At 43.2% G+C, this 25,986-nt stretch overlaps 1 protein-coding gene across 2 annotated transcripts; it reads right to left on the reverse strand.

The window, feature by feature from the left end:
- Positions 1 to 1,032: 1,032 nt before the first annotated feature.
- On the reverse strand, positions 1,033 to 25,903 carry map3k3 (mitogen-activated protein kinase kinase kinase 3). Of its 2 annotated transcripts, XM_010874173.3 has the most exons (17): positions 24,397 to 25,903; positions 17,662 to 17,793; positions 16,999 to 17,135; positions 16,846 to 16,886; positions 16,400 to 16,499; positions 15,188 to 15,301; positions 14,410 to 14,548; positions 13,306 to 13,436; positions 11,529 to 11,602; positions 11,331 to 11,404; positions 10,973 to 11,068; positions 8,243 to 8,404; positions 6,642 to 6,790; positions 5,206 to 5,337; positions 4,937 to 5,066; positions 4,612 to 4,789; positions 1,033 to 3,709 (listed from the first exon to the last, which is right to left on the reverse strand). In XM_010874173.3, exons 2-17 carry the CDS (start codon positions 17,663 to 17,665, stop codon positions 3,481 to 3,483), a joined length of 1,890 nt encoding a protein of 629 aa, XP_010872475.1. In that variant the 5' UTR covers positions 17,666 to 17,793; positions 24,397 to 25,903; the 3' UTR covers positions 1,033 to 3,480. The 2 variants fall into 2 exon arrangements, with proteins under 2 accessions (XP_010872475.1, XP_019906644.1); XM_020051085.2 differs by lacking the exons at positions 16,999 to 17,135; positions 17,662 to 17,793; positions 24,397 to 25,903 and having other exon boundaries at positions 16,400 to 16,767.
- Positions 25,904 to 25,986: the final 83 nt, after the last annotated feature.

Consider the following 25,986-nt stretch of genomic DNA (forward strand, 5'->3'; position numbering starts at 1 on the left):
GTCCAACAGCACCATAACAATTCTGCCCATAATAACACTACCCCTGGCTACAACGACACCTATGACAACAGTAACACCTCTGACCACAATTACACCTCTGACCAGTGACATCTCTGACTGCAACAACACCTCTCACCACAGTAACAACTCTGACCACAATAACACCTACTCTGATCACAAAAACAACACTGACCACAATTAAACCCCTGATCACAATAACAACTCTGACCACAATAACAACTCTGTCTACAGTAACACCTTGAACCACAATAACACAAACTCTGACCACATTTACACTAACCCTGACCACAATAATACTACCTCTGACCACAAAAACACTAACTCTGATCACATTAACACTAACTCTGATCACATTAACACTAACTCTGGCAACAATATCAACTCTGACCACAACAACACTTCTGACCAAGAAACCCACCTCTGACCATAATAACAGCCCTGCAGCCCAAATGGACTTGCCATAACAATGAAGAGTTGCCTTGCTCTACATGTGGTGGAATGTTATAGAACTGCAATCAGATCCTGGCAATCGGGGTCTACAGATTGGACCTACAAGTAGAACAGCCAGAATGCTAACACTCACAACCACACCATACAGGCTGACAGAGAAAAGGCATCCATCCCCTTGTCATAGCGGTCAATCAAAGGAACCTTTGTTTGGTCCAAACTTTTCTCTGTCCCCTGGCCACACTGATTTAGTTAACAGAGCTCCTGCTGCCAGTGTGCCTCTCAGGGAGGGAGGAAAATGTCAGAGAAAGAGATGGAGCACGCATCAACCGGGTTGCTTCTTTCTTTCAACAATGAGCTCTATTCAGCGAGATGTGGTTTTATTTACTGGACTGGTCAGACACTACAGTTTGTTGACTGCTCAAAGACAATGAAGATACGCATGGAAAGGCCGAGCTAGTGTCTTGCAGAACATCTCCTACAGTACCACACACACCTGTTGTACATCTGAGCCATGCAAAGGAAGTATACAGTATTTAAACTAACAACTAGATAAGAATATTGGAAAGGAGAAATGTAAAACATTTATTTGTTTAAGTATTTAAACGATATACAAAACAGTCATAAACATGTTCTTTTTCACCGTAAATAATTGTGTTACACTGGAATGACTTTGCACTGCAAGTCCCCTGTCATGATGCATAATCATTTATACATTTACAGTATATATAACTAAACTTCTAGCTTTTTCATTTGCTTACCCCAGGGTTCTCTCTGTTTAAAGAAACATCTGCTTTGGCTCTTTGTATATTACAGGATAAATTGCAATACTGAACTGATTCTTAGCTGCCTTCTTTAACATCTAGCAGTCACATGAAAACCATTTGATCCGATCCACTTACGAAGGTTTGTTTTTAGAGCGAGTAACACTGAAAAGGTCAGGACGATAAATGCAAAATAGGAGCAATATAAGGCAATAGTAGTGAGGCCTCTGCACAGAATCTGGATGGGCTCAGAGGGGAACCGGTCAGTCTCTTGAACCCTGAGCTAAACAAAATCGTCATGTTGGGGGAACACTGATCTCTGGCATCTACCTGAACACAAACATTGCTGATCGGCTCAACCTAACTAGCACACACATTCGGGGGAAATTACACTAATCTGTTAAGCCACTGCATTCTTTAGCAGTCTTAAAATGAGACTTCACATACTTCAATTCTATTTTCCACATATCAAGCCACCATCAACAAATGTGGAGGAATTTATATGGCTTTTAACTGATAGGTTAAGGCCTTTTGAAAGAAGAACTGAAAAGGTCCAAGGGAAACATTTTACATAATTGATAGTGTAGCTATGAATGTGAGTATATTTTTTATATTGGAGCAGAGACCAGGAAAGGATAGCCAGAGGTCATTTTCCACCCAAAGGTTTTCAATAATAAACCTTAATGGTGTAATTTCTGCAAAACCAGCTGCTTTCACAATGTATCACTTGAAACGGCATCACATACCTCACAGTTCTAAAAGCATCATCATTAGATTTCAAATTGTCTAGAGTCAATATATAAAAAATATATTTATATTTATGTATTTGTATAGAAAAAAAATCAGGAATGGATGAACACAGGGATATAAATAAAAGTGAAAATTATTTCACATAAAAACAGAGTAAATTTGGTAAGGTGAACAAAAACCAACATTAATTTACATAAAAGTGCATCTGACTTAAATGAATAAAAAATGGCAGAATTCCACTGTTTGGCAATAGTCAACACATAAATTGAATTTAGTCATTCCAACTAATTTGCAATTTACTTTCAAATGGTGACTTAGGATTGTATTTGTCCCGGACTCAAAGTAAATATCCTTCAATCACAAACTACATATCACATCTCATATTTTTAGTCCTACAAAAATTTCAACCAACCCTTTCATGATGGATATCATTCCTTTTGGCACACGCTGCGCTTCTGCAACAGAAAACACTAGCCTGTGATACTCAGAGGCTGAGCGTTGGAATATAAGACACAAGCAACGCAATGGTTTAATATGGTGATACTTCCTGTTTGCTTAGCCGTATACCCGAAAACATGGCAGATGAGAGCCTAATACCACAAAAGTATTAGAAAGACCACGAAGAGGCACTTAGTCAAAATACAAAGAATTTCAGAGATGGATCAGAGGAATTAAATCCATTGTCAATAACACTGAGTTGTGCATCAGAGAGTTTGATCAGTCATATTGAAGCACTGAGCTGTAGCTATGGGTCTATCTGCTCAAGCTATCTGTAAGTAACATATCAAACCATTCATTACCTTGGGTCTCTTACCTAACTGCTCACCTAGAGAATGTAAACTTAGGAGAGGGTCCTCTGGCATATTTAAAAGACACATTCGGTGGCGGTGCTAGATCAAATCCCATCCTGATCCACAATAATGTAGTGGTAAAAAATGGTGTGTAAACTCTGCTCACAGGTTGCAGTGAATAAAGTTAAACTCCATTTAGTTTAAATACTTTTTTTGGGGTAAAGTGTTTTTACTTCCCTTTACCGTCCACTACACTAACGCAGATCCACATAGATTTTAATGTTTTTGTGTGTGTGTGTATGTGTGCGCGCGTGCAATTGTATTTATTCCTCTCACAGACCTCCAAAGTTGAAGCTGAAATCAGTTTGTTTAGAGATGGTGGGTCCAGATCTCCACAACACACAGCTCAACACTGATCAGTCAAACAGCTCTCCCTAGTGGGGGAAGTTTGAGGTGTATTGCATGAGATGTCAATGGCTTGTAAATATGTCACTGTGCTATTATCCATAATAACAGATCACACACTGTCGTAGGTGAAGGTACTCTCCAATGAGTCTTCCTGCTGGAGTCCTAGTTTGGGGAGAAAACTTCTGGATTTCACAGTCCAAATTCAAAATTCCAAGTATAGAGTTTAAACGTATACTATAAGCCATGCGACTGGAGGGACCAGTACTGGAGAGACAGGGGACTTCCCGGGGAACCACCCCTCAGCAGAGGATCTGGGAGAAGGGGTGTCTGAGCAGCTCCTCGGCACTAGGCCGGTGCTTGGCCTCCACAAAAATATGGTGGATGAAGTCGCGGGTGTGGTCCGAGGTGTTTGAGGGCAGCAGGGGTTTGGTGGGCTGGGTGGCGATCTTAAATATGGCTGCCATGGCCTCGTATTCCGCCCAGGGAGGCTTCTCAGTCAGCATCTCCACCACGGTGCAGCCCAGGCTCCTGAGAAAGGAGGGTCAGAAACACGGTGAAGAGAACACTGATGTGTCCTGTCATCACCAGCTAATGGGCTCTCTCCCAAAGGACATGTGAATAGGCCACTCAGAGGGATACGTAATATTAGAACTTGCAAAAACATTGTTAACCCACTGTAAGATTAAAAAGGGTCCCTTCTTTTTTTACTGAAGGCACAAAGGGAAAAGGCTGTTCCATCCCTCAACTCTCCCAGGCTTCAGTGGAATGTTTTGATGGAAACATTTCCCCTTTTTCCCTCGAATCTGTTGACAATCAAAGTGTGCTTATGCTCTGGTTACCAGGGGCCATTAAAGACAGTCAGACAGAGCACAGGGGACTGGAGAGGGAAAATTGAGGGGTGTGAGAGACATGTTACCCCCTATAGAAGCTCCCAGTGTGGTCTGGCACCCCCAAGGGGAGCTGGGAAGTCGGAACATTCCCAACCCCCATACAAGCTGGCTGGTTGGTTGGCTGTTTGCCAATCACACCCCTCGCCTGATGGAACACCACCCAATCAGATTACACTCAGCCAGGGCAACAGGTGGACCTGTTTCAGAACCATGAGCGTGGGAGTGAGGCAGTCCTTTTCGAACATTCTCTGTTAAATATAGAATATCTCCCCATTTAAATATAGCGCTTTTTCCCCTTTAAGAATAAGGTTTTCCCCTTTTAGAACAGCGATTTTCCCTTCCTTCACATTCCAACAGTCTAGCCTGTCAGCTTTCTGGGAAGGAACCTCCTTATAAGAGCACACAAGAGAAGCATCTGAGGCTTGACCTGAAGATACGTTTGCACACTCCCAACACATCCTCCCCGTCCCCCCGCAACAGCGCTGATCAGATTCACCTTCATGGGTGTCAGACCTCTAAGCCCAAACCAAAGCTCCTTACCAGACGTCTGCTTTCCTTCCATAGCCCTCTCCGCTGATCACCTCAGGGCTCATCCAGTAGGGGGTGCCGGTGACAGAGCGGATGCCCGTGCCAGACATGCAGATGGTCTGCAACCTCTTGCTCGCGCCAAAATCTCCCAGCTTCACGTTTCCCGCTGAATCCCGCAGGATGTTGGCGCCTGGGCAAAGAGATGACAGAGTGAAACCATGTGATGCGTCCAACCACCTTCCTTGTGTTTTAAATGTAGATTTCAGGTAATTTGCTGATTGTAAGTCTCTGTTTTTCTCTTTTCTAAATGACCAGGGCAGTGTTTAGACGTAGCTACCTTTTATGTCACGGTGAACGATCATGTTGCTATGCAGATAGGACATGCCCTCCAGGATCTGCCGTGTGTACTTCCGGGTCACGTTTTCTGTCAGCGCCCCGTATGCCTTTAGCTGGTCTTTGACTGAACCCTGAGACACAGGAAAGAAGGGCAAGTTTTACATTCCTGTTTCCAGGAGAGATTGGGACCGTGTCCAGGATGGAACACCTCAGATAGCCTTTAACCCCTACCACTCCAGCCCTGCGCAAAAGTGTGAAGAATCGACTCACCCCTGGCATGTACTCCATGAAGATGGTGAGGGTCTTCTCAATGTGGTCCCTCAGACAGCCGTAGTACTGGACAATGCGTTCGTGGTGGAGGTTCTTTAACAACTGGATCTCACACTCTAGAGCGCTCACCTCCTACAGAGGAGAAATAAATGAGGCATTGAGGGGGTTGATACTCCATATGATGGACAAAACGAGCAAAAAAGAAAGATACATCCACAGGCAATATTCAACAATGAACATATATGAATAAACTGTACAAGGAATCATACAGGGCAGATGAAGGAGAACAAATATTGGGACACATGCTATCCTTTTCTGCAGAGAATACAGAGTAACATTCCAGTTCCTCAAAAGCAGTTCCTCTGTTTACCTCAGAGAATTCCGTCACTAGGCAAACTTTAAAGGGGGGGGGGGGGGGTGTAGACACAGAAAGGGGGGCGGATGAGAGAGACACGGAGGGAGAGAGAGAGCGGAACAGGGAATAGGAGATATACACAAAGTATCCTCGACACAAAGACCCACTAAGTAGATAAAAACAACAACAACTGATTAACATCCGCTGCAGGCTGGGGGACCAGAGGCAGGGAGTCACTGAGACACACAGAAAGGGGAGGGAGGGGTGATCAGAGGCCAAGCTGGCCCCCCTTCACTCCCCCTCAGCCCCCCTGCATTTACTCCACTCAGATCCAGGAAGTGACAGCGCATGTTTTCTCTGTGGCAGACAGGAAAAGGCATTAAAGAGAGTAAAAAACCCTGGGATCTCCTCAAAGTTCATTGCTCTTAGAGATTAGTACTCCCAGTCTGGATTTAGAGATTAGTACACCCAGTCTGGATTTAGTGACTGCGTCAGTGACTCAGAGCATAAATTTATCTGATTCCTGGCAACAGGTAGTCAAGATAGAAACAGCCTATTGTGTTTAAGACAGTTGACCAACACTTGTGTAACTTGTAACAAGTTCGTTCATCAAGTTGCCTCAGTTTTCGTTTTTTGTTGTAACTTTCCCAACATGAATTGTCATTTGGGCTTCCTGACAGACAAATTATTCTAGTGATTCCCGTTATAAAGTTGGTGGCATGCAATGGTCAGACAAGGTAAATATCAAACCTTCTAAAATAAATTGGGAGTGTTTTAAGACTTCTTCACAACAATTGCTTTTAAACATCTTAAGAAATGCAAATGTTTCCGCAAATCTTCAACAGCAGCTTCTCATGCTGAACACTACCTCATTCCTGGCATTCCTCCAGACTGAAGGTGCTCAGCCTGACCCTCTCTGCACCAGTAATAAAAAACAGTATGCAGGTCCTCATGTCATACCGAGTCCTCCTTCAGGGCCGGGAGTCATCATGTTTGCATTTAATAAACTACAGCATCCGGGCTTTGAACTGTACACTTTGATATAGAAGCAGATAATCTGTTGTTAGAGGCTGCGTCATACCTTGCTGGTGTCGGGGCTGTCTGGGTCAAACACCACCTGCTTGGCGGCCAGTTCCCGTCCCGTGTCCACGTCGTAGCACAGATAGACCCTCCCAAAAGCACCTTGACCCAGCAGCTTGCCCCGCCTCCAAGTCACAGGAGCACTGGGAGCTATAAAAACAGTATACCATTGTCTAAGTATACACTCATCACACCACGTAAATACCTTCTATGAAATACCTAAGAGAAAATAATAGAATAATATAATGAGATCTATTACAAACATGCAATATATTTGTGATATACATGGGGGGGGGGGGTATATTAATATCAAGGACCTAATAAGGGGTAGGGCAACCCTTTGCATTCAGAATAGCTCTTATCCTCCTTGGAATGTTGTCATACAAGTCCTGAACTGTGTGTAGTGGTATATGGCACCATTCTTCACGAAGAAAAAGCCTCCAATTCTTTAAGGGATGAAGGAGGTGGAAATCTACTTTGCACTCTGTGCTCCAGAGCTTCCCACGAAGGTTCAATGATGTTCAGATCTGGCGATATGCAAGGTCATGGAAGGTGTCTGACATCATTCTGGGGAATGTGTTCAGCAGTGTGTATGAGGGAATTATCATCCTGGAATGTTAGAACATCCTCAGGGAACAGTATTTGCTAATAGTGTGCATCTAGTCCTATAAAACGGCCTCGAATTCACTGGCCGTTATGCGACCATGCAAAGAGATCAACGGAACCAATGACCCCCCAGACTCGTTGCGGTCCAAAGTCCTCCTGGTTGAGCTGCAGATCAAGACGATACCTGATGACTCCAGCTGCCACTCTGCTGAATTATTTTGATTCATTGATTGATTGCCCATACCATTATGGACCCCCCCCACCATGTTTAACACTTGGCAGCAGACATTGTGCGCTGAAGGGATCCTTTGGCTTTCTGCAAATGCAAATCCATCCAAATGTAAGAAAAATTACTCATCAGACCATTGTTCAGGGATTCAGGTTTTGTGCTCCTTACACCAAGTCATGCTTCTTTGTGCATTGTCCTTGGATACAAGCGGTTTCTGAAAGGCAGCTCTGCCATTAACTCCAGTTTTGTGATGCTCACAACATACTGTTTTCGTTGAGACTGAGTAACAGAGGTGCTAATTCAATTCTGTGGCGTTTTTTCGAGGCTGTGCTTTTGGGGTATGGAAGAAATAAGTGGACCCTGTCGGTCAGTTTCCACTTGTGACCCCTGTTTGCCGATGCAATCTGCCCATGTTCTACATCAACTGTCACGATATTAAGAGGCTGTCCCCATTGACACACTGAAGCATTCAGCAGTTTTTTGTGACCGATGCCCCTGCAATTTGGGTACTGATTATTTGGCCTCCTTGGAAATGTGTAAGTTGCCTCATGTTGCTTTGAAAACTCTAATATCAAAGTGTTCATTCTCAGACCTCTTTTATAGCCGACACAAACGTATGGCTATCTGGCAATCAACCTAATGTGACCTCCGCAACTGCGTTTGCATTTGATTTTGTTACTTCAAAGTAACAGTCCTTTCCCATGTTTTTGTCCGTTCTTTTCTCCACCCCCTTCATGATTATGTAATCTGGAGAGGTGGGGACTCACACTTATGGGCAACCGGGCGCTCCTGTGGACGCAGCCGGCCCTGCTTGTCCACCAACTGCCAGCTGCCCAGACTCTCCTCGCTGCCGTTGAGGGAGCGCCGCGAGGGCACCAGGGTAAACAGGTTGCCTTGGGGTCGACGGATCCGTGGGAATGTCCTGCGACCTGGGGGAGAGGGGCAACAAGACAGGGGAATGAACCAAGGGATCAATACAAAAAAGTAAATCAACTTGTTTAGTGTTTTTAATAAAACATTTAAATAGAAGTTTTATAGTTACACAGTTCATTAGGTAAACCATCTATTACCGGGTAGACCACGCTTTTGCCCGCAGAACAACCTGAAATCTTTGGGGCATAGATTGGACAGGAAAGATATTGGAAATGTTCCACAGGGATGTTGGTCTATCCTGGTGCGTATCATGCAGTTGCTGCAGATTAGACTAGACTAGATTAGATTAGAAAATGTAATCTCATCCTGAGGATGATCACGTGGATGAGGTCTGGGGACTGTACAGGTTACTCATATAAATGTCCCTCGAACCATTCTGAAACAATAAGTGCTTTGTGACATGGTGCATTAAGCAGTTGGAACTATCCATGTGATGAAGGATACACTGTAGCAATGAAGGAATGCTCCTGGTAAATCTTATTAATCTGAAAGATATGAGTTTGTACGTGTGGACGGCATGTCCTCTGACAAAATAAAGGGATGTTTTGGTGTTCCTCAAGGCTCGGTTTTGGGCCCATTATTGTTTTCACTATATATGCTGCCTCTAGATGATGTCATTCGGAATCACAATGTACATTTTCACTGTTATGCTGATGACACACAGTTGCACATTTCAATGAAACACGTAGAAGCCCCAAAATTAGCTACTTTGGAAGCGTGTGTTTCAGATATTAGGAAGTACATGACAGAGAACTTAAAAACCTTGGCTTTACCCTCGAACCTGAGCTCTCCTGTGATGAACATACACTGAACAAAATGATAAACGCAACACTTTTGTTTTTGCCCCCATTTATTATGAGCTGAACTCAAAGTTCTAAGACTTTCTCTATGTACACAAAAGGCCGATTTCTCTCAATTATTGTTCACAGATCTGTCTAAATCTGTGTTAGTGAGCACTTCTCCTTTGCCGAGATAATCCATCCACCTCACAGGTGTGGCATATCAAGATGCTGATTAGACATTAGAGTGGTCTTTTATTGTGGCCAGCCTAAGGCACACCTGTGCAATAATCATGCTGTCTAATCAGCATCTTGATATGCCACACCTGTGAGGTGAATGGAATATCTCTGCAAAGGAGAAGTGCTCACTAACAAAGATTTACACAGATTTGTGAACAATATTTGAGAGAAATAGGTATTTTGTGTACATAGAGAAAGTCTTAGATCTTTGAGTTCAGCACATGATAAATGTGGGCAAAAATAAAAGTGTTGTGTTTATAATTTTGTTCAGTGTATAAAATATACAGTATCTCAAGCTGGTTTTTCCATCTTTGGAACATTGCAAAAATCTTAAACTTTTTATCAAAAACTGACCCATGCTTTTGTTACTTCAAGGTTAGATTACTGCAATTCTCTTCTCTCCGCCTACCCTAATGAATCAACTTCAATTAGTGCTGAACACAGCTGCTAGAATCTTAACAAGAACAAAAACATTTGGACACGTTACTCCAGTATTACTCTCTCTACACTGGCTGCCTGTTAAAGCTAGGGCTGATTTAAAGGTTTTATTGTAAACCTATGAAGCAGTACATGGACTTGCTCCCACTTACCTCGCTGAAATGCTCCAGCCATACATACCTACACGTACCCTAAGATCGCAAGACACAGGCCTTTTAATTGTACCTAGAATTTCTAAACAAACAGCCGGAGGCAGGGCCTTCTCTCATAGAGCTCCACTACTGTGAAATGATTTGCCCATTAAGGTTAGAGGCGCAGAATAGTGTCTACTAAAGTTTCTTCTCTTTCATGGTCTATGATTAAGTGTAGTCTGGCCCAGAGGTGTGAAAGTGAAGGGAAAGGCTTGATACTGTCCACCCTTGCTGTCTTACCAGATGGGCTCTCATATCCACTGGGATGCCCTCTCTCCAATGCCATTCGGGGGTGGAGTCACAGGCTTACTCTTACTGGACCCCCTGTCTCAGCCCCAAGGTTTTACGCTGCTATATTATTGTGCTGGGTAGTTTTAGAGGCAGCAGCCCCACATTGCCTCTAATTTGGGAACCTATTTCAGTTGCGCTTGTCACCTTTGAGTTTGTGGTTCATTGTTTGTGTTAAGTGTTTGGACTCGGTTCGCAGTCTGCCTCTGTTTGATTCTTTTTAAAGAACATTAAAAGGATCTTTCCCTACTCCACCTCCGCTGCTCGTGTCCTGCCTTCCTTCGACCGTGACACTGATTCAGAGATACAGGAGCGTGACGCAACAAACACAGCACTCTCAAAAAGTCGCTGGTATTGCTCATTTGAATATTCTGTGAAACAGTAATTAAATGTCCCGCTTTATATAAAAAGCCGATACCACATGACTCAATGTCCGTCAAAGCAATTTTCGTGAATGGGGTGGCGTTCCTGATAAACTGGCCACTGAGTGTGTCTCAACACGTCCTGTCTATTCTCAACCTATGTAGGTACCCTGGGATCTAAATGTTCAATGGAACCATTACGACAAGTGTCAGTCCTGGAGTGTGGAGAGCCAGGTCTGGGAGGGAGGCTGTGAACGGGGTCCTACCTTCACTATGGTCCTTGTGGTGCAGGGAGACGTGGTACCTACGGGGGTATGTTCCTCCTTTCCCCACCACTTTATCATAAACATGGTTCTCCCGGTCTGTCAAGGAACAAGGGAGTCACAGACAGAGGGAGAGATGGAGGGAGAGGGTTAGATTACAACAGGACTCAGCCTCCGCTCACACAGTCATACAGTCTTCACCTGAGGCTTGGTTGCTAAGGGCATCCTTGCTGCTCTGTGCAGTTGCCCAGGACAACATAGTTGCTTTGTTGCTGCGTTGTGGCTCGGGCCTGTTGCTATGGGGCCTGAGAGTGGCTCTGTTGCCAGGATACATCTGATGTGCTGATACCAGAGCAAGTACCTGAGACGTTGTCCTGCTGTCGGTTATCAGGGTAGCTCTTGGCCCGGTGCATGCGTGACTTCCTCAGGGAGGGGCTGGTAGGAAGGACAGATAAAGACTGAGCAAAGGGCTAAAGGATCGTTTCCTTAAAGAAACACAATGCCTTTCCAAACCCAGCCAAGGACTGTTGGCCCGGGTAAACCTGAGGCCCAACCCTACCTGTCTGAGCTGCTGTCTAGAGACTGACAACTCCCTGACACAGAGTTCTCTGCACTGCTCCAGGGATCCAACACCTAGGAAGAGGAGACATATATAAACATACACAGACATACAGTTGTGCTCAGAAGTTTGCATACCCTGGCAGAAATAGTGATATTCTGGCATTGATTTTGAAAATATGACTGTAATGAAAAAAACATATATTTTTGTTAATAATAGTGATCATATGAAGACATTTATTATCACATAGTTGTTTGGCTCCTTTTTAAATCATAATGATAACAGAAATCACCCAAATGGCCCTGATCAATAGTTTACATACCCTTGAATGTTTGGCCTTGTTACAGACACACAAGGTGACACACACAGGTGAAAATGGAAATTAAAGGTGAATTTCCTACACTTGTGGCTTTTTAAATTGCAATTTGTGTCTGTGTTTAAATAGTCAATGAGTTAGTTAGCTCTCATGTGGATGTACTGAGCAGGCTAGATACTGAGCCATGGGGAGCAGAAAATAACTGTCAAAAGACCTGCGTAACTTTATAAAGATCGGAAAGGATATAAAAAGATATCCAAAGCCTTGCAAAAGCCAGTCAGTACTGTTCAATCACTTATTGAGGAGTGGAAAATTCGGGGATCTCTTGATACCAAGTCAAGGTCAGGTAGACCAAGAAAGATTTCAGCCAAAACTGCCAGAAGAATTGTTCAGGATACAAAGAAAAACCCACAGGTAACATCTGGAAAAAGACGGTGTGGTTGTTTCAAGGAGCACAATACGACGATACTTGAACAAAAATGAGCTGCATGGTCGAGGTGCCAGAAAGAAGCCTTTACTGCGCCGATGCCACAAAAAAGCCTGGTTAAAAAATGCCAGATAACACCTTGACACGCTTCACAGCTTCTGGCACACTGTAATTTGGAGTGACGAGACCAAAATAGAGCTTAATGGTCACAACCATAACCACTATGTTTAGAGAGGGGTCAACAAGGCCTATAGTGAATAGAATACCATCCCCACTGTGAAGCATGGTGGTGGCTCACTGATGTTTTGGGGGTGTGTGAGCTCTAAAGGTACGGGAATCTTGTGAAAATTGATGTCAAGATGAATGCAGCATGTTATCAGAAAATACTGGCAGACAATTTGCATTCTTCTGCATGAAAGCTGCGCATGGGACACTCTTGGACTTTCCAGCACGACAATGACCCTAAGCACAAGGCCAAGTTGACCCTCCAGTGGTTACAGCAGAAAAAGGTGAAGGTTCTGGAGTGGCCATCAAAGTCTCCTGGCCTTAATATCATCGAGCCACACTGGAGAAATCACCAAAGACTTTGGATGACCTGGAGGCATTTTACCAAGCCAAATGGGCAGCTTTACCACATGCAAGAATCCGGGGCCTTATAGACAACTATTACAAAAGACTGCATGCTGTCATTGATGCTAAAGGGGGCAATACACAGTATTAAGAACTAAGGGTATGCAGACTTTTGAACAGGGGTTGCCATGTTTAGTTTTATGATTGTTCCATTCTGTTATGACCTACAGTTTTTTCTTTCCTTTCCAAAAAAGTTGAAAAGGACAGTTTTGAGTGAGGAACAAAAGCATTCAATTTGCAGTGGTCTCTTAATTTTAACCCTTCTGTTCCTCACTCAAAACCACCCTTTTTTACTTTATTGGAAAGGAAAGAAATAGCTGCAGTGGTCTCTTCATTTTTTCCGGGGCTGTACGAGTTGCCAGTGTGTGTGTGCGCACGTGTGTGGATACAGTGTGATGACTCACACACTGGTCGCTCTCTGGGATAAATTCTCCCTCACTGTTGATGCTGGTATAGGAGCCCTGCCTGGCGATCCTCTGCTGCCTCTCAGGGACATAGCCAGGAGGAGGGGAACTCCGGCCCGTGTTCTGAGAGCCTGGGACAGAGGAGAGGGCTGTGAGAAGAGAGGCACAGCAACTACCCCCCACTCAGCTGAACATGCCTCTGACCGTAATGGGACAGGTGTGAGCATAAGAGTGTCCGTGAACCCTCCAGGCCCTTGCCCTGAGAGATGACCATGAGACCATGCTGGAGTTGATATCCATGCTTGTGAGTGTTAACCCTGTTGACCCTGACCCTACGGTTATGTTGATCTGTGCCGGTAATCGTTAATTCTGAGTAAATTTTTTCCTGTACAAATATTTCTGTATGACCAGGCCCTAATTAACTTTGAAAAGTCCCTAAGATTTCCCTCCAACTACAAGACAAATAGAAATGAATAGGGAAACCACTCTCAGTGATGAATAATGCATTTTCTCAACTCCTCTTTTTCCCTATCATTCCCGCTCAACCACATGAGCCCTGCCAATGCTAAAACTGTCTCCAAAACTGATGGGCTTGTGGCCAGCAGGCCATTGTAGAGCAGCAAGTGATGGTGAACAGGAAAAGGAAGAGGACCCACTGCAAAGAGGGGAAGCCAGAGAAACAACAGCAGCCAGAGAGAGGGAGAGAGAGAGAGAGTGTGAGGGAGAGAAAGAGAGAAAGTGAGACTGAGAGGGGGAAAAAGAGAGAGATGGTGAGAGGGAGAGTGGCAGAGAAGGAGAGCGAGTGAGTGAGAGAGGTTAAGAGAAGGGAAGTGCGAGTGAAAAAGTGAGAGAGACTGAATGAGAAACACAAAGAGAAAGCCAGGAAAATAGAAACCAGAAAACAGCGAAAGACATGAGAGCCACTCAGAAGCCCAATCAGACAAAAGACAACATTACTGTCTCTCCACATTGAGCAATGCCACCCTTCCCCTCCTTGTGTAACAAATAAAGAGTTAAGAGAAAGAGAACAAGGATGTTGAAAGCAAAGGCAACAGTACACAGTAAACAGCTACTGTATGAGTTGAATGTGCTGTTCATACTCACTGGTGGAGAGGTGGCGCCCCCTGGGCTCGGAGGGCTGGTACACTGTGCTGACATCCCCCGTAGACTGGGAGGCTTTGATCCTCACCTGCTTACCCACCGTGTGGTGGGTGGAGGGAGACTGACAGGGCGACGGGGAGGCCTGGGGGGAGGGGGGAGATAAGAGCGTGTCTCAGTGCTGGTTCCAACAACACAAAGGATCCCACAATTAACTGTACTTAGAATCCTGTATAACTTAAAACCCTGTATAACTTAGAACCCTGTATAACTTAAAACCCTGTATAACTTAAAACCCTGTATAACTTAAAACACTGTATAACTTAGAACCCTGTATAACTTAAAACCCTGTATAACTTAGAACCCTGTATAACTTAAAACCCTGTATAACTTAAAACCCTGTATAACTTAGAACCCTGTATAACTTAGAACCCTGTATAACTTAAAACCCTGTATAACTTAAAACCCTGTATAACTTAAAACCCTGTATGACTCAAAACTATGTACTGTATGACTTAAAAACCTGGATGACTTAAAAACCTGGACGACATAAAGACCTGGATGACTTAAAAACCTGGATGACTTAAAAACCCTGTATGACCAAAAACTTATATGACTTAAAATCCTGCATGACTCAAAAACAACTATGAATTAAAACCCTTTATTACCAAAAACCTATGTGACTTTAAATGGTGTAAAAAAAAGGCTGCATACGCCCAGAATATATGATGTTAATAACATGATAGCAAGCGCAGTAGTGTGTGTGTGTGTATGTTTGTCTCACGTTGCTCTGCTCTTGTGTTAGCAGCAATATCTTGATGCTCTTAATTTTGGAGCTACGGTCCAGCAGATCAATGGCCTTGTCCAAGTCATCCTGACCACGCAGAGGGATGGACAACTGGACACACAGACACAAAGATGAACCAATCAACACACAGATCAGACAATCAACACACAGAGCCACAAGGGAAGAATATCAAGTTTCAAGGCTCATTTGTCAAATGCCCTGAACAACACAGCGTCATCCTGCACAATGAAATTCTTGTGACATGGCACCCGACAACTACATAGTGAGAGTTAAGAAGATGAATATATAAGCAAAAAATCCAATGAACATGTGTCCTAGGATTCAAGAAAATCAAGAAACTGGCTCTAAACTTTATTGACATCTGGTGGATTACTCTGTGGCCAGTGTGTGTGTGTGTGTTTGTGTGTGTGTGTGTGCTAGTGTATTTCTGAGGGGGGTGTCTGGGTGTTTGTCGGAGGGGGTGTGTGTAGGTGTATGTCTGCGAGGGTGGTGCTAGGTGTATGTCTGAGAGGGTGGTGCTAGGTGTATGTCTGAGAGGGTGAGGCTAGATGTATGTCTGAGAGGTTGAGGCTAGGTGTATGTCTGAGAGGTTGTGGCTAGGTGTATGTCTGAGAGGGTGAGGCTAGGTGTATGTCTGAGAGGTTGTGGCTAGGTGTATGTCTGAGAGGGTGAGGCTAGGTGTATGTCTGAGAGGTTGTGGCTAGGTGTATGTCTGAGAGGGTGTGACTAGGTGTATGTCTGAGAGGGTGTGGCTAGGTGTATGTCTGAGAGGGTGTGGCTAGGTGTATGTCTGAGAGGGTGTGGCTAGGTGTATGTCTGAGAGGTTGTGGCTATGTGTATGTCTGAGAGGGTGTGGCTAGGTGTATGTCTGAGAGGGTGTGGCTAGGTGTATGTCTGAGAGGTTGTGGCTAGGTGTATGTCTGAGAGGGTGTGGCTATGTGTATGTCTGAGAGGGTGTGGCTAGGTGTATGTCTGAGAGGGTGTGGCTATGTGTATGTCTGAGAGGGTGTGGCTAGGTGTATGTCTGAGAGGGTGTGGCTAGGTGTATGTCTGAGAGGTTGTGGCTAGGTGTATGTCTGAGAGGGTGTGGCTATGTGTATGTCTGAGAGGGTGTGGCTAGGTGTATGTCTGGGGGGGGGGGTGTCTAGATAGAGTCTAGGTGAGAAGAGGAGATGAGATTATCTGTACCTCATTGTTCATATAGTGCAAGTCGAGCTGTTGACCAAAAACAGTCTTGACCTTCTGCTGGATTTCCTCAAACTGCACAGGCCGCCCAAACATCAGTATTCTAAACAAATGCAAAATATGTGGACAAACAGACGGTAAGATGGACCGACAAACAGACAAGAGAATGAACCCTCTTTAGATTTATAACACACACACTGTTTTCCACACATCTTCAGTTTCCAGCTTGTGCAGATTCCTCTAGGTACACCTAGCATAGCTGCGGTTTCAGCTGGCAGCCACAGCTAAACCACAGTCCTTTCCCTTTCCATTCTCCTCTTCGCATACCAGTCTGGCTGGAGATCTGCAGTGTCGGAGCCAAGCTGACCGTGCTGTTCTCACAGACAAAGACGTGATAAAAGAGGCAACACACAAAGACACAAAACATTTTACAAGAAAAACCCACTCACCTCCTCTCTCCACTGAACTCAAACTTTATTCTGACATCGTCCTGAGCGAGAGAAAGACGAGAAGCCCAGTCAAAAGTAGCGATGGGAGGTCACAGGACAATGGTCATAATGATGCCAGAACTGTCTGCCTGTGTGTGGTGGGAGATGGTTTACCTGTCTCTTGGTGGTGGCAGGGGTTGGGTTGGGGAGTGGCTTTGGTTTTCCCATGTCATAAGACGGAACCGGCTGGCGCCTACTCATCTGGAGGGCCACCAGGTCCTTCATTATGGAGTGGAGAGCCTGCCGCTCATCTGTGGTGGCGGAAAAGTTGGTCGAAGACAACCATAAGACAAAAGGAATATGTAAGTGTACGTGTGCGCGTGAGAGTGTGTGTGTGTGTGTGTGCCTGTAGCCACAGCTGCCCCATATCCCTTAGACCCCCTCTTCTAGATGTACACAGACAATTAGTACATGGTTTTTAAATAAACCCATGTTGAGAGTGTTCCGCTAACTGCTGGGTAATGAAGCCAGTGAGAGGATGGACTGCAGTGTTTCTGGTATTCCTGTTCCCATGTTTGATCTCTGCCTTGGCTGTGTTAGCTCACCAAGGGAAACTATTCGCCTTGTGTAGTTTGGACAGACATCACAAAGCAGCAGACCATGGGAGAGAACCAGAGCCGGGTCTCTATAGCCCAGAAAATCAATCCTTCACCCAGCGGCGAGGCCGACGTCTTGAGAACCAGTTCAGCTCGCACCGACTCAGGCAGTGTTTTCAGGTAAATGACGGTATCAAGCATTAGCTGTCAAACATTTCTATCATCAACACAAGGAACTCACTCATTTTGACGATGTGTGTGAGTGCTGTCTTAGCAAAACCCCTTCAGAGATCTTCTGATCTGTCGATTCCTCACTGTACAGTGCCACCCATTAACAGCCTGAGTGGATCTTCTGATCTGTAGATTCCTCACTCTGTAAATAAAGCACCTTTTATATAAACATAGGGAACATGCTTGATCACAATAGGATTGTCATTATATATACAGGTCATATAAATCATATTTGTGTAATCATACTTGTACTGTTCATTGACAATAATGTTGAATATAATCTAATTTAATATTGAAGTACAACATATTTTGTAGCCATGACAATTGATTATCAAACAACCACTTTTCCAAAAACATTGTACTTCTTTTAGACCTCATATACAATTTTGAAGCTGAGACATTTAATTGTTTCTTGAAAAACACATGCCCACTTACAATTTTATGCCAGCAAGAAGTTTAAAAAAATTTGGGACAACAAAAGACTGGAAGAGTTGTGTAATGCTAAAAAACTAAACCTGATGGAATATCACACAACTAATTAGGTCAGTTGACAACAGGTCAGGAACATGATTGGGTACTAAAAGATCATTCCAGAGGGGAGTGTGGATGGGGAGGAGTTCACCACTCTCTGTGAAAGACTGCATGGGCAAATAGTGCAACAATTTAAGAAAAAAAATTCTCAACATGATGCCATCCAGACAACATATTTTTCAGGGAATGCCTTGCTTATTTCAGCAAGACAATGCCAAACCACATTTTGCATGGATTACAACAGCATGGCTTCATAGTAAATGACTCCAGGTGCTAAACTGGCCTGCATGCAGTCCAGACCTGTCACCCATTGAAAACATTTGGCGCATTATGAAAAGAAAATACAACAAAGGGGACCCCAAACTGGTGAGCAACCGAAATCCTATAGTATATCAAACAAGAATGGAAAAACATTTCACTTTCAAAACTACAGCAATTGTCTTCTCAGTTCCCAAACGCTTACAGAGTGCTGTTAAAAAAAGAGGTGATGGAACAAAGTGGTAAACATGCCCCTGTCCCAACTTTTCTGAAACTTGTTGCTGGCATCAAATTCAAAATGGACATGTATTTTTCAAAAACAATACAATTTCTCAGTTTCAACATTTGATATGTTGTCTTTGTACCATTTCTAATTAAATATAGGGATGAATGATTTGCACATCATGGCATTATGTTTACATTTACAGAGTCACAACTTTTTGGGAAAAAGGGTTGTACAACATCATGAACTTTCAACAATTCATTTACTAAACTATTTGAAATGTAAAGATGGAATGTATGGAGAATGTTTGTATACAACACATTGTTAACTCTGTTAAAGTAAAATCAATTTCTTATGCCTGGTTCCTTCCAGGGAAAACTTGGAACATAAACTACTTTTCTGAGATGTGCAGCTATTTAAAAGGTACTGGAACTTTGTGTCTCCTTCTGTATATGTGTGTGTACATGACAGAGTACTTTGTATATTAGAAAAAGTGAGAGTTGAAAAGGTCTGAAACTTCAGCTTCACTGGCACCGACGGATCTGGCAAGCAGCACATGCAAACAGTGTACTGAATATTCTGTCATTTAAGAGGTCTGCCAGCTTCCCAGGCTACATGAGCCATAAAACACTTACTCAACCATGCCACAATTCCAGTGTTAATGTTAAGAGGGCAATATTCTATTTAATATGATGACAGGGTTGTGACAGGTATATATATATACAGTGGATATAAAAAGTCTACACACCCCTGTTAAAATGCCAGGTTCTTGTGATGTAAAAGAATGAGACATAGATAAATCATGTCAGAACTTATTTCACCTTTAATGTGACCTATAACGTGAACAATTCAATTGAAAAACAAACTGAAATCTTTGAGGGGGACAAATACAAAATACAGTAACCTGGTTGCATAAGTGTGCACACCCTTAAACTAATACTTTCCTGAAGCACCTTTTGAATTTATTACAGCACTCAGTCTTTTTGGGTAGTCAATTGGATTCAGGTCTGGGCTCTGGCTGGGCCATTCCAAAACGTTAATCTTCTTCTGGTGAAGCCATGCTTTTGTGGATTTGGATGTTTGCTTTGGGTTGTTGACATGCTGAAAGGTGAACTTCATCTAACGGACGCCTGAAGGTTCTGTGCCAAAATTGCCTGGTATTTGGAGCTGTTCATAATTCCCTCCAACCTGACCAAGGCCCCGGTTCCAGCTGAAGAAAAACAGCCCCAAAGCATGATGCTGCCACCACCATGCTTCACTGTGGGTATGGTGTTCTTTGGGTGATGTGCAGTGTTGTTTTTGCGCCAAACATACCTTTTGGAATAATGGCCAAAAAATTAAACCTTGGTTTCATCAGAGCATAACACATTTTCCCACATGCTTTTGGGAGACTTGATGTTTGTTTTTGCAAACTTCAGCCAGGCTTGGATGTTTTTCTTTGCAAGAAAATGCTTTCGTTTTGCCACCCTACCCCATAGCCCATTCATATGAAGAATACGGGAGATTTTTGTCACATGTAGCACACAGCCAGAAAATCCTGCAGTTCCATTAATGTTGCTGTAGGCCTCTTGGAAGCCTCCCTGACCAGTTTTCTTCTCGTCTTTTCATACATTTTGGAGGGATGTCCAGTTCTTGGTAATGTCTCTGTTGTGCCATATTTTCTCCACTTGATGATAACTGTCTTCACCGTGTTCCATGGTATATCTAATGCTTTGGAAATTCTTTTGTACCCTTCTCCTGACTGATATCTTTCAAAAATGAGATCCCTCTGATGCTTTGGAAGCTCTCTGTGGACCATGGCTTTTGCGCTGAGATGCAACTGCAAGAAAATGTCAAGATAATCCTACTAGAACAGCTGAACTTTATTTGTGATTAATCAGAGTCACTTTAATTGATGGCAGGTGTGTAATTCTATTTAACATGAGTTTGAATGTGATTGGTTATTTCTGAACACAGCCACATCCCCACATCCCACACTTATGCAACCAGGTTATTGTAAGGTTTTTATTTTTCATTTTTCCTCCACGAAGATTTCAGTTTGTTTTTCAATTGAATTGTTTACATTATATGTCACATTAAGAGTGGAAAAAGTGTTTAATTTGTCTCAGTGTTTAATTTTTCCCCCACAAGGTGATGTATTAAGGAGTGTGTATCCAGTAGGATAACAGAACTAACAACTCTGGTATTTCCTTAAGTGGAGGGGATTCTGTCTATGACAAAGAAACCCTGGAATCCCAAGAAGTATAAACACTAATACAACTTGACTAATACATGACTTCAATTCATCTGACATTAACATTGGCAAGTACGTGTAAGTGAAAGTACATTCAAATGTTTTTGTATTTGTTTCATCTTAAGTGGACTGGACAAATATCATTAGGCACAAAATACCCCTTCAATTTCTCCAAATGTTTTTGTGTGATTGATTTAATTTTTAATAAATGAAAATACTTTTTTGTCATCAATCAACACATAATACCCCATAATGACAAAGTGAAATCATGCTGTACCTTGTTTTTGCCAGGTGTAGTGCTCTGAAATTAGGCTTATTAGTTTGATTTGTTCTCATTTGACCACAGAATATTTTTCCTCATGCTCTGAGAGTCCCTCAGGCAGCATGTCATATGCCTTTTACTCAGGAGTCTAGCCCCACTACCATAAAGGCCTGATTGATGCTGCAGAGACCCTTTTTTTTCTGGCAGGTTCTCCCATCTGTGCGAAGAAAATCTGAAGCTCTATTAGTGTGGCCATTGGGTTCTTGGTAACCTCCTTGACCAAGGCCCTTATTGGCCGGTTATTTCGTTTGGCAAGACGGCCAGCTCTAGGAAGTGTTGGTTGTTCCAAATGTCAGTTCTTTAGCCTTTTTAATATCCTATACACATAGTACATGAGATATTTCAGTTAGATTTTTGTATACATTGGCACACATTAATGAAAAATTTGTTTTCGTTTGTCATTATGGGGTGTTGTTCAACGATTGCTAGAGAAATATATATTTAATCAATAAAAAATTAAGCCTACAGCACCACAAAATATGGAGAAAGTGAAGGGGTCTGAATATTTTTCGAAGGAACTGTATTAACAGAATAACCTAAGTCTTTATAAATTGTAATAACATTGGAGGAACAAACACAGCTATTGAGAACTCACCAGTATAGTGGTCACAATGGACTCACAGTAGGTCTGGTATTGGTTATCGGTTATATTGATTATTACTACAAAGTGACTACATTATTATTGCATGCAATCGAGTTCAGACAATACTGGCCACCTAAAGTAAAGTGTTTCAGAGATCTGCTGATCCTTCGTAATAAGATTACCCATTAGCCATCCCAGCTCTGTGATCAATGTGGTCCCATTATTGATCCAAATAAAGCTGGTCAGGCAAAGAACACAAGCCAGAAGGTACTGGTGTCAGCATATCAGTTACTACCAATCCTTTTTCCTCAACTTAGTGTGACCTGAGAATGTCTGTCTAGCAAACGGACCATAACACAACCTGATGCCCTGAACGTCACAACAACTTATGCTAGCTGGTAGGGTGGCCACTTTGATCACACTGTTACTCAGCTTTAAATGTAATCCTAATGTGATCGAGTTACTCCAAAACGTGTTATGGTGTTATTCTAAAGTTCCTAGTGTTGTTGTGAAGCTATCATCAAATTTCCGGGCAAACACCAGATGCTTATTTGAGTGGAAACAATTAGACAAATGAAATGTGTCATTATTTTAACCTGAGAGGCTTAAAGTGGAATGAAACAGGTGTGTAGATGCAAAAAAATAGACTACTGTTCCTGGGCCAACTGCCAGGCCTCAGATGATAAGAGTAAGAGGAGGTGAAGCTGTGAGGAGGGATGTGCTAGGCCTCACACAACAGGAGAGAGAGGAGGTGAAGCTGTGAGGAGGGAGGTGACTTCCCATAAGGAGAAACAGGGGGGACATTTTGAAGGGCCAACAACAGTAGCACCTGAGTCACTTCAACAGCCCTACGGGTAATAACCACTGGAATGCCAAGCATTTCTTTCTGCGGATGCCCAAGTGTTACTGCGCTGGTTCCTGGTTGACCCGCTTGCCACATTCACGTTCTCATTACCCATGAGACACACTAAATGACTCTACCCTCTGAACCTCCAAAACAGCAGCCTGCTACCCCTGGCCCTGCCTCCTCCTATGAAAACATGGGGTTAAATCCTGGGGTCGCCGATAGGTTCAGGACACACCAACCTTTAACTGTCTGACCAGCTAGGCTCCCAGTGTTACACAAGAGCTCCAGGATCGTGTCTCTTCTGGGACAGTAACCAGGAAGTGATGTCACAGCTCCACGATTGGGACTCTTCCATGACATCCCCTCTGGACAGTAACCATGAGGTGATGTCTCGTCTCCACGATCAGGACTCTTCCATGACATCCCCTCTGGACAGTAACCAGGAAGTGATGTCACAGCTCCATGATCAGGCCTCATCCATGACATCCCCTCTGGACCGTAACTAGGAAGTGATGTCAGCGCAAAGAGCAGCCCAGGTTTGTCTGTTATCCATTCACTGCCCTCTATGTGTGTCGTTCTGCTCCCTTGCACTCCTGATTTTAATTACCTTCCCTGAGGAATGTGGGGAATTCAGCGAAAAGTGAGACAACACACTGCCAGGCCAGTCAGCTGTGCCCTCTTTATTTTCCTTGTATCGCATTTCCAGGACCTGCCGGATTTACATGGATTTTCCTCCCCCCACTTCTTTCGGCCGGTTTTGAGGTGTTTAGTCTAAGGCACTTTTTCCCAGCCATGGTTCTTGCTCTGTCTCAGAATGGTAGTGCATCTGGATTCAGTGCCTCACAGCCCTGGGCCTCACGTCTCAGTGTTTAACAGGCTCAAGTGTTCTGGGTTGAAGTGACCCAACTGCTGCATAGCAAGGCTTAATGAACAAACACACCAGAAACATTTTTACTGAGGCCTATATGCAACAGTCAGAGTGCAGCCTGACAAATAAATTAAGATCCCAAGCAGCCATCCGAGCAATGTTAGTAAGAAGTCCACTTATGGCCACGTATACCATCCTCAAGCAGCAATGGAAATAGAAGCAGAGGATCATGGGACAGTTCAGAATCATAATGTTGCACAATGCTTTGTCTTTTCCCCATAGCAGTGAGCATCAAGTCTTTACAGTACTCATTCCTGTAACAAAACTCAGGTTGGAAAATATTGCATGAAACTGTCCCTAATGGTGTCGTCCCAAACTCCAATTTGTGTGGGTCACAGTGGCTACTGGTTTTCTTCATTATTTTTGTATTTATTTTTGCTATTTTGCGATTAAGGCCTTTTCACTGAAGCAACTCCCAGCTGGAATTACAGTCAAAGACTCTGATGTGTCCTCAGATGCACAACCACACTTCAGCGTGCAGGGGATAGACCAATAACAAGCAGCCGTTACAGCGAGACAACTCAAAGAAACCCTTTCAAATTCCTGTAACCCAGAACTGTATTGAGCCTTTTTGCACCATCCTCATCCCCGGGAACTCTCTGAAGAGCCCAATCAGGATCCGATGCAGCTGAACGGTTAGGCACCATTCAGAACAGATCGTCTGACAGATTAAATAACAATTAACTTGTCCACAAATAAATATTATGAGTATTTTATTAGGTATACTGAGTGGGTGCCCATAGCCACATTTAGGATTTATATAGATTGGATGCTTTAATTATTAAGTGATAAGGTTCCCTGAATATGCATGCAGTCTCACCTCTGCTGCCCTCTTGATTAACCTCTGGAAGATGGATCAGGGTTCTCGGTAAGACGTCTCACCGAGTCGATTAGGATGTATTCTGCAGGGTAATTGGAACCTTCATCTCCAGAGAGTCATCCTCAGTTGTAATACAAACTCTTTGTTGTTGTTGTATCAGTCATACAACCACAAGGTGCTGAGGAATGAGATCGCCATGGTGGGGTCGCCCCCAGGTGAGGGGGCACTTGGTGCCGGCACCGCTTTACAAAAGTTTGTTACGCACTTTCCTATAGTTAATTTTTAGTGAGCAGTAGGCCTACTAAATACAGTGTTGTCACATCGAGATCTTCACTGTACACATGCAGACATCCGGATGTTTCGAAAGCCAAAAGGAGAATAACAGAAAAACAGCTCCAAATTGTACACGGATTAGATTGCGCTCATAAGTGACCACAAAGTGTCAATGATCACAAACACGGTAAAAAAAAATATATAAATCCAATGGCATTTCATTGTAGAGCATAAATTACAGCCTGGAATGCAAAAAGTAAACATTGGCCATCAAAACTATTCGATTCAAAAGACTAATCAACATGTCTCAATGATATTTTGTCAACATGAAAAGTGTGAATTAGTACAAAAGGTGTAACAATAACCGTGTTGCCTTAATGAAATCCATTTGTAAGTGTAACTGTACACCAGAGGAAAAGGACGAAGCGATTTCCGTGATTTTGATGGCCTCTTTTCCTGCTAAGTTTGCAGATTTTTCCTCTGTGGTCTATGCCCGTTGTCTCTCCTTACTGTATCGTGCCATCTCTATACGGCATAGTCATTATTTATCCATTATGTGCAAACCGGCAGTATATGTTTGTATCACAAAGAAATCGCGCAAACTGATCTTAATTCAATAAAGAACATGGTGGAGATATTGTACGAGATGAAGACAACTATCCGAAAAGAATGCTTGCCTATTTTTCTCGAATGCTGTAAAATTATAGGAGGCGGATCGAACCATTGACCACACAAAATGTAAATACTTGCATCAATACAAGTTAAGTTCGAATGGTTTTATCGAGAAAATACATCTTGCGCATAAGTGAACTTTTACCATCTCCGCCGTGCCTGCTTTGCAGCGAAGGCAACACAAGTGTATAACACGTTTTCTTTGTGCAACAGAAGTGATAAACATGCACCAACTCTTCAGATTACTTGAGGGAAAGATAATCCATACGTTCAGATCCTGATGCCCACCAACATAAAGTAAAATGTATCTTAAACGCAACCAATTTCCTGACAGAAAAAAAACAATCCGTCACCGGAACCCCTCTACGCTTCCTACATAACGAGAAAAATGTGATATTCCAAATGCTTTGTATGATTCAGTATTTTCTTTTCTGAACGCGGTAGTTCGTCGTGGGCAAACATGTATCATAATATAAGATTTGTGTTCCATTTAGGTAAAGTGCCTACAGTAAGTAAAGATTCCGTGCTTTTCTCGGGGGCGCGCGACTGTCGACTTCTTCTCGCTCAGGGTAACGCGCACAATATTAATGGCGCGCTCAAAACCATACTCGCGACCATCTATAAAATGTACACATACATTAATGA

This window comes from Esox lucius, chromosome 11 (assembly GCF_011004845.1).
Source record: "Esox lucius isolate fEsoLuc1 chromosome 11, fEsoLuc1.pri, whole genome shotgun sequence".
In the NCBI taxonomy this organism is placed as follows: domain Eukaryota; kingdom Metazoa; phylum Chordata; class Actinopteri; order Esociformes; family Esocidae; genus Esox; species Esox lucius.

Bases quoted from the DNA above. Each gene is read 5' to 3' on its own strand.
- map3k3 (XM_010874173.3), bottom strand. The intron at 11,603-13,305 runs GTGAGTCATCAC...TCCTCTTCCTAG, and splicing joins TCCCAGAGAGCGACCAGTGT to GTGTTGGATCCCTGGAGCAG. The intron at 8,405-10,972 runs GTAGGACCCCGT...CCTCTCCCCCAG, and splicing joins CCACAAGGACCATAGTGAAG to GTCGCAGGACATTCCCACGG.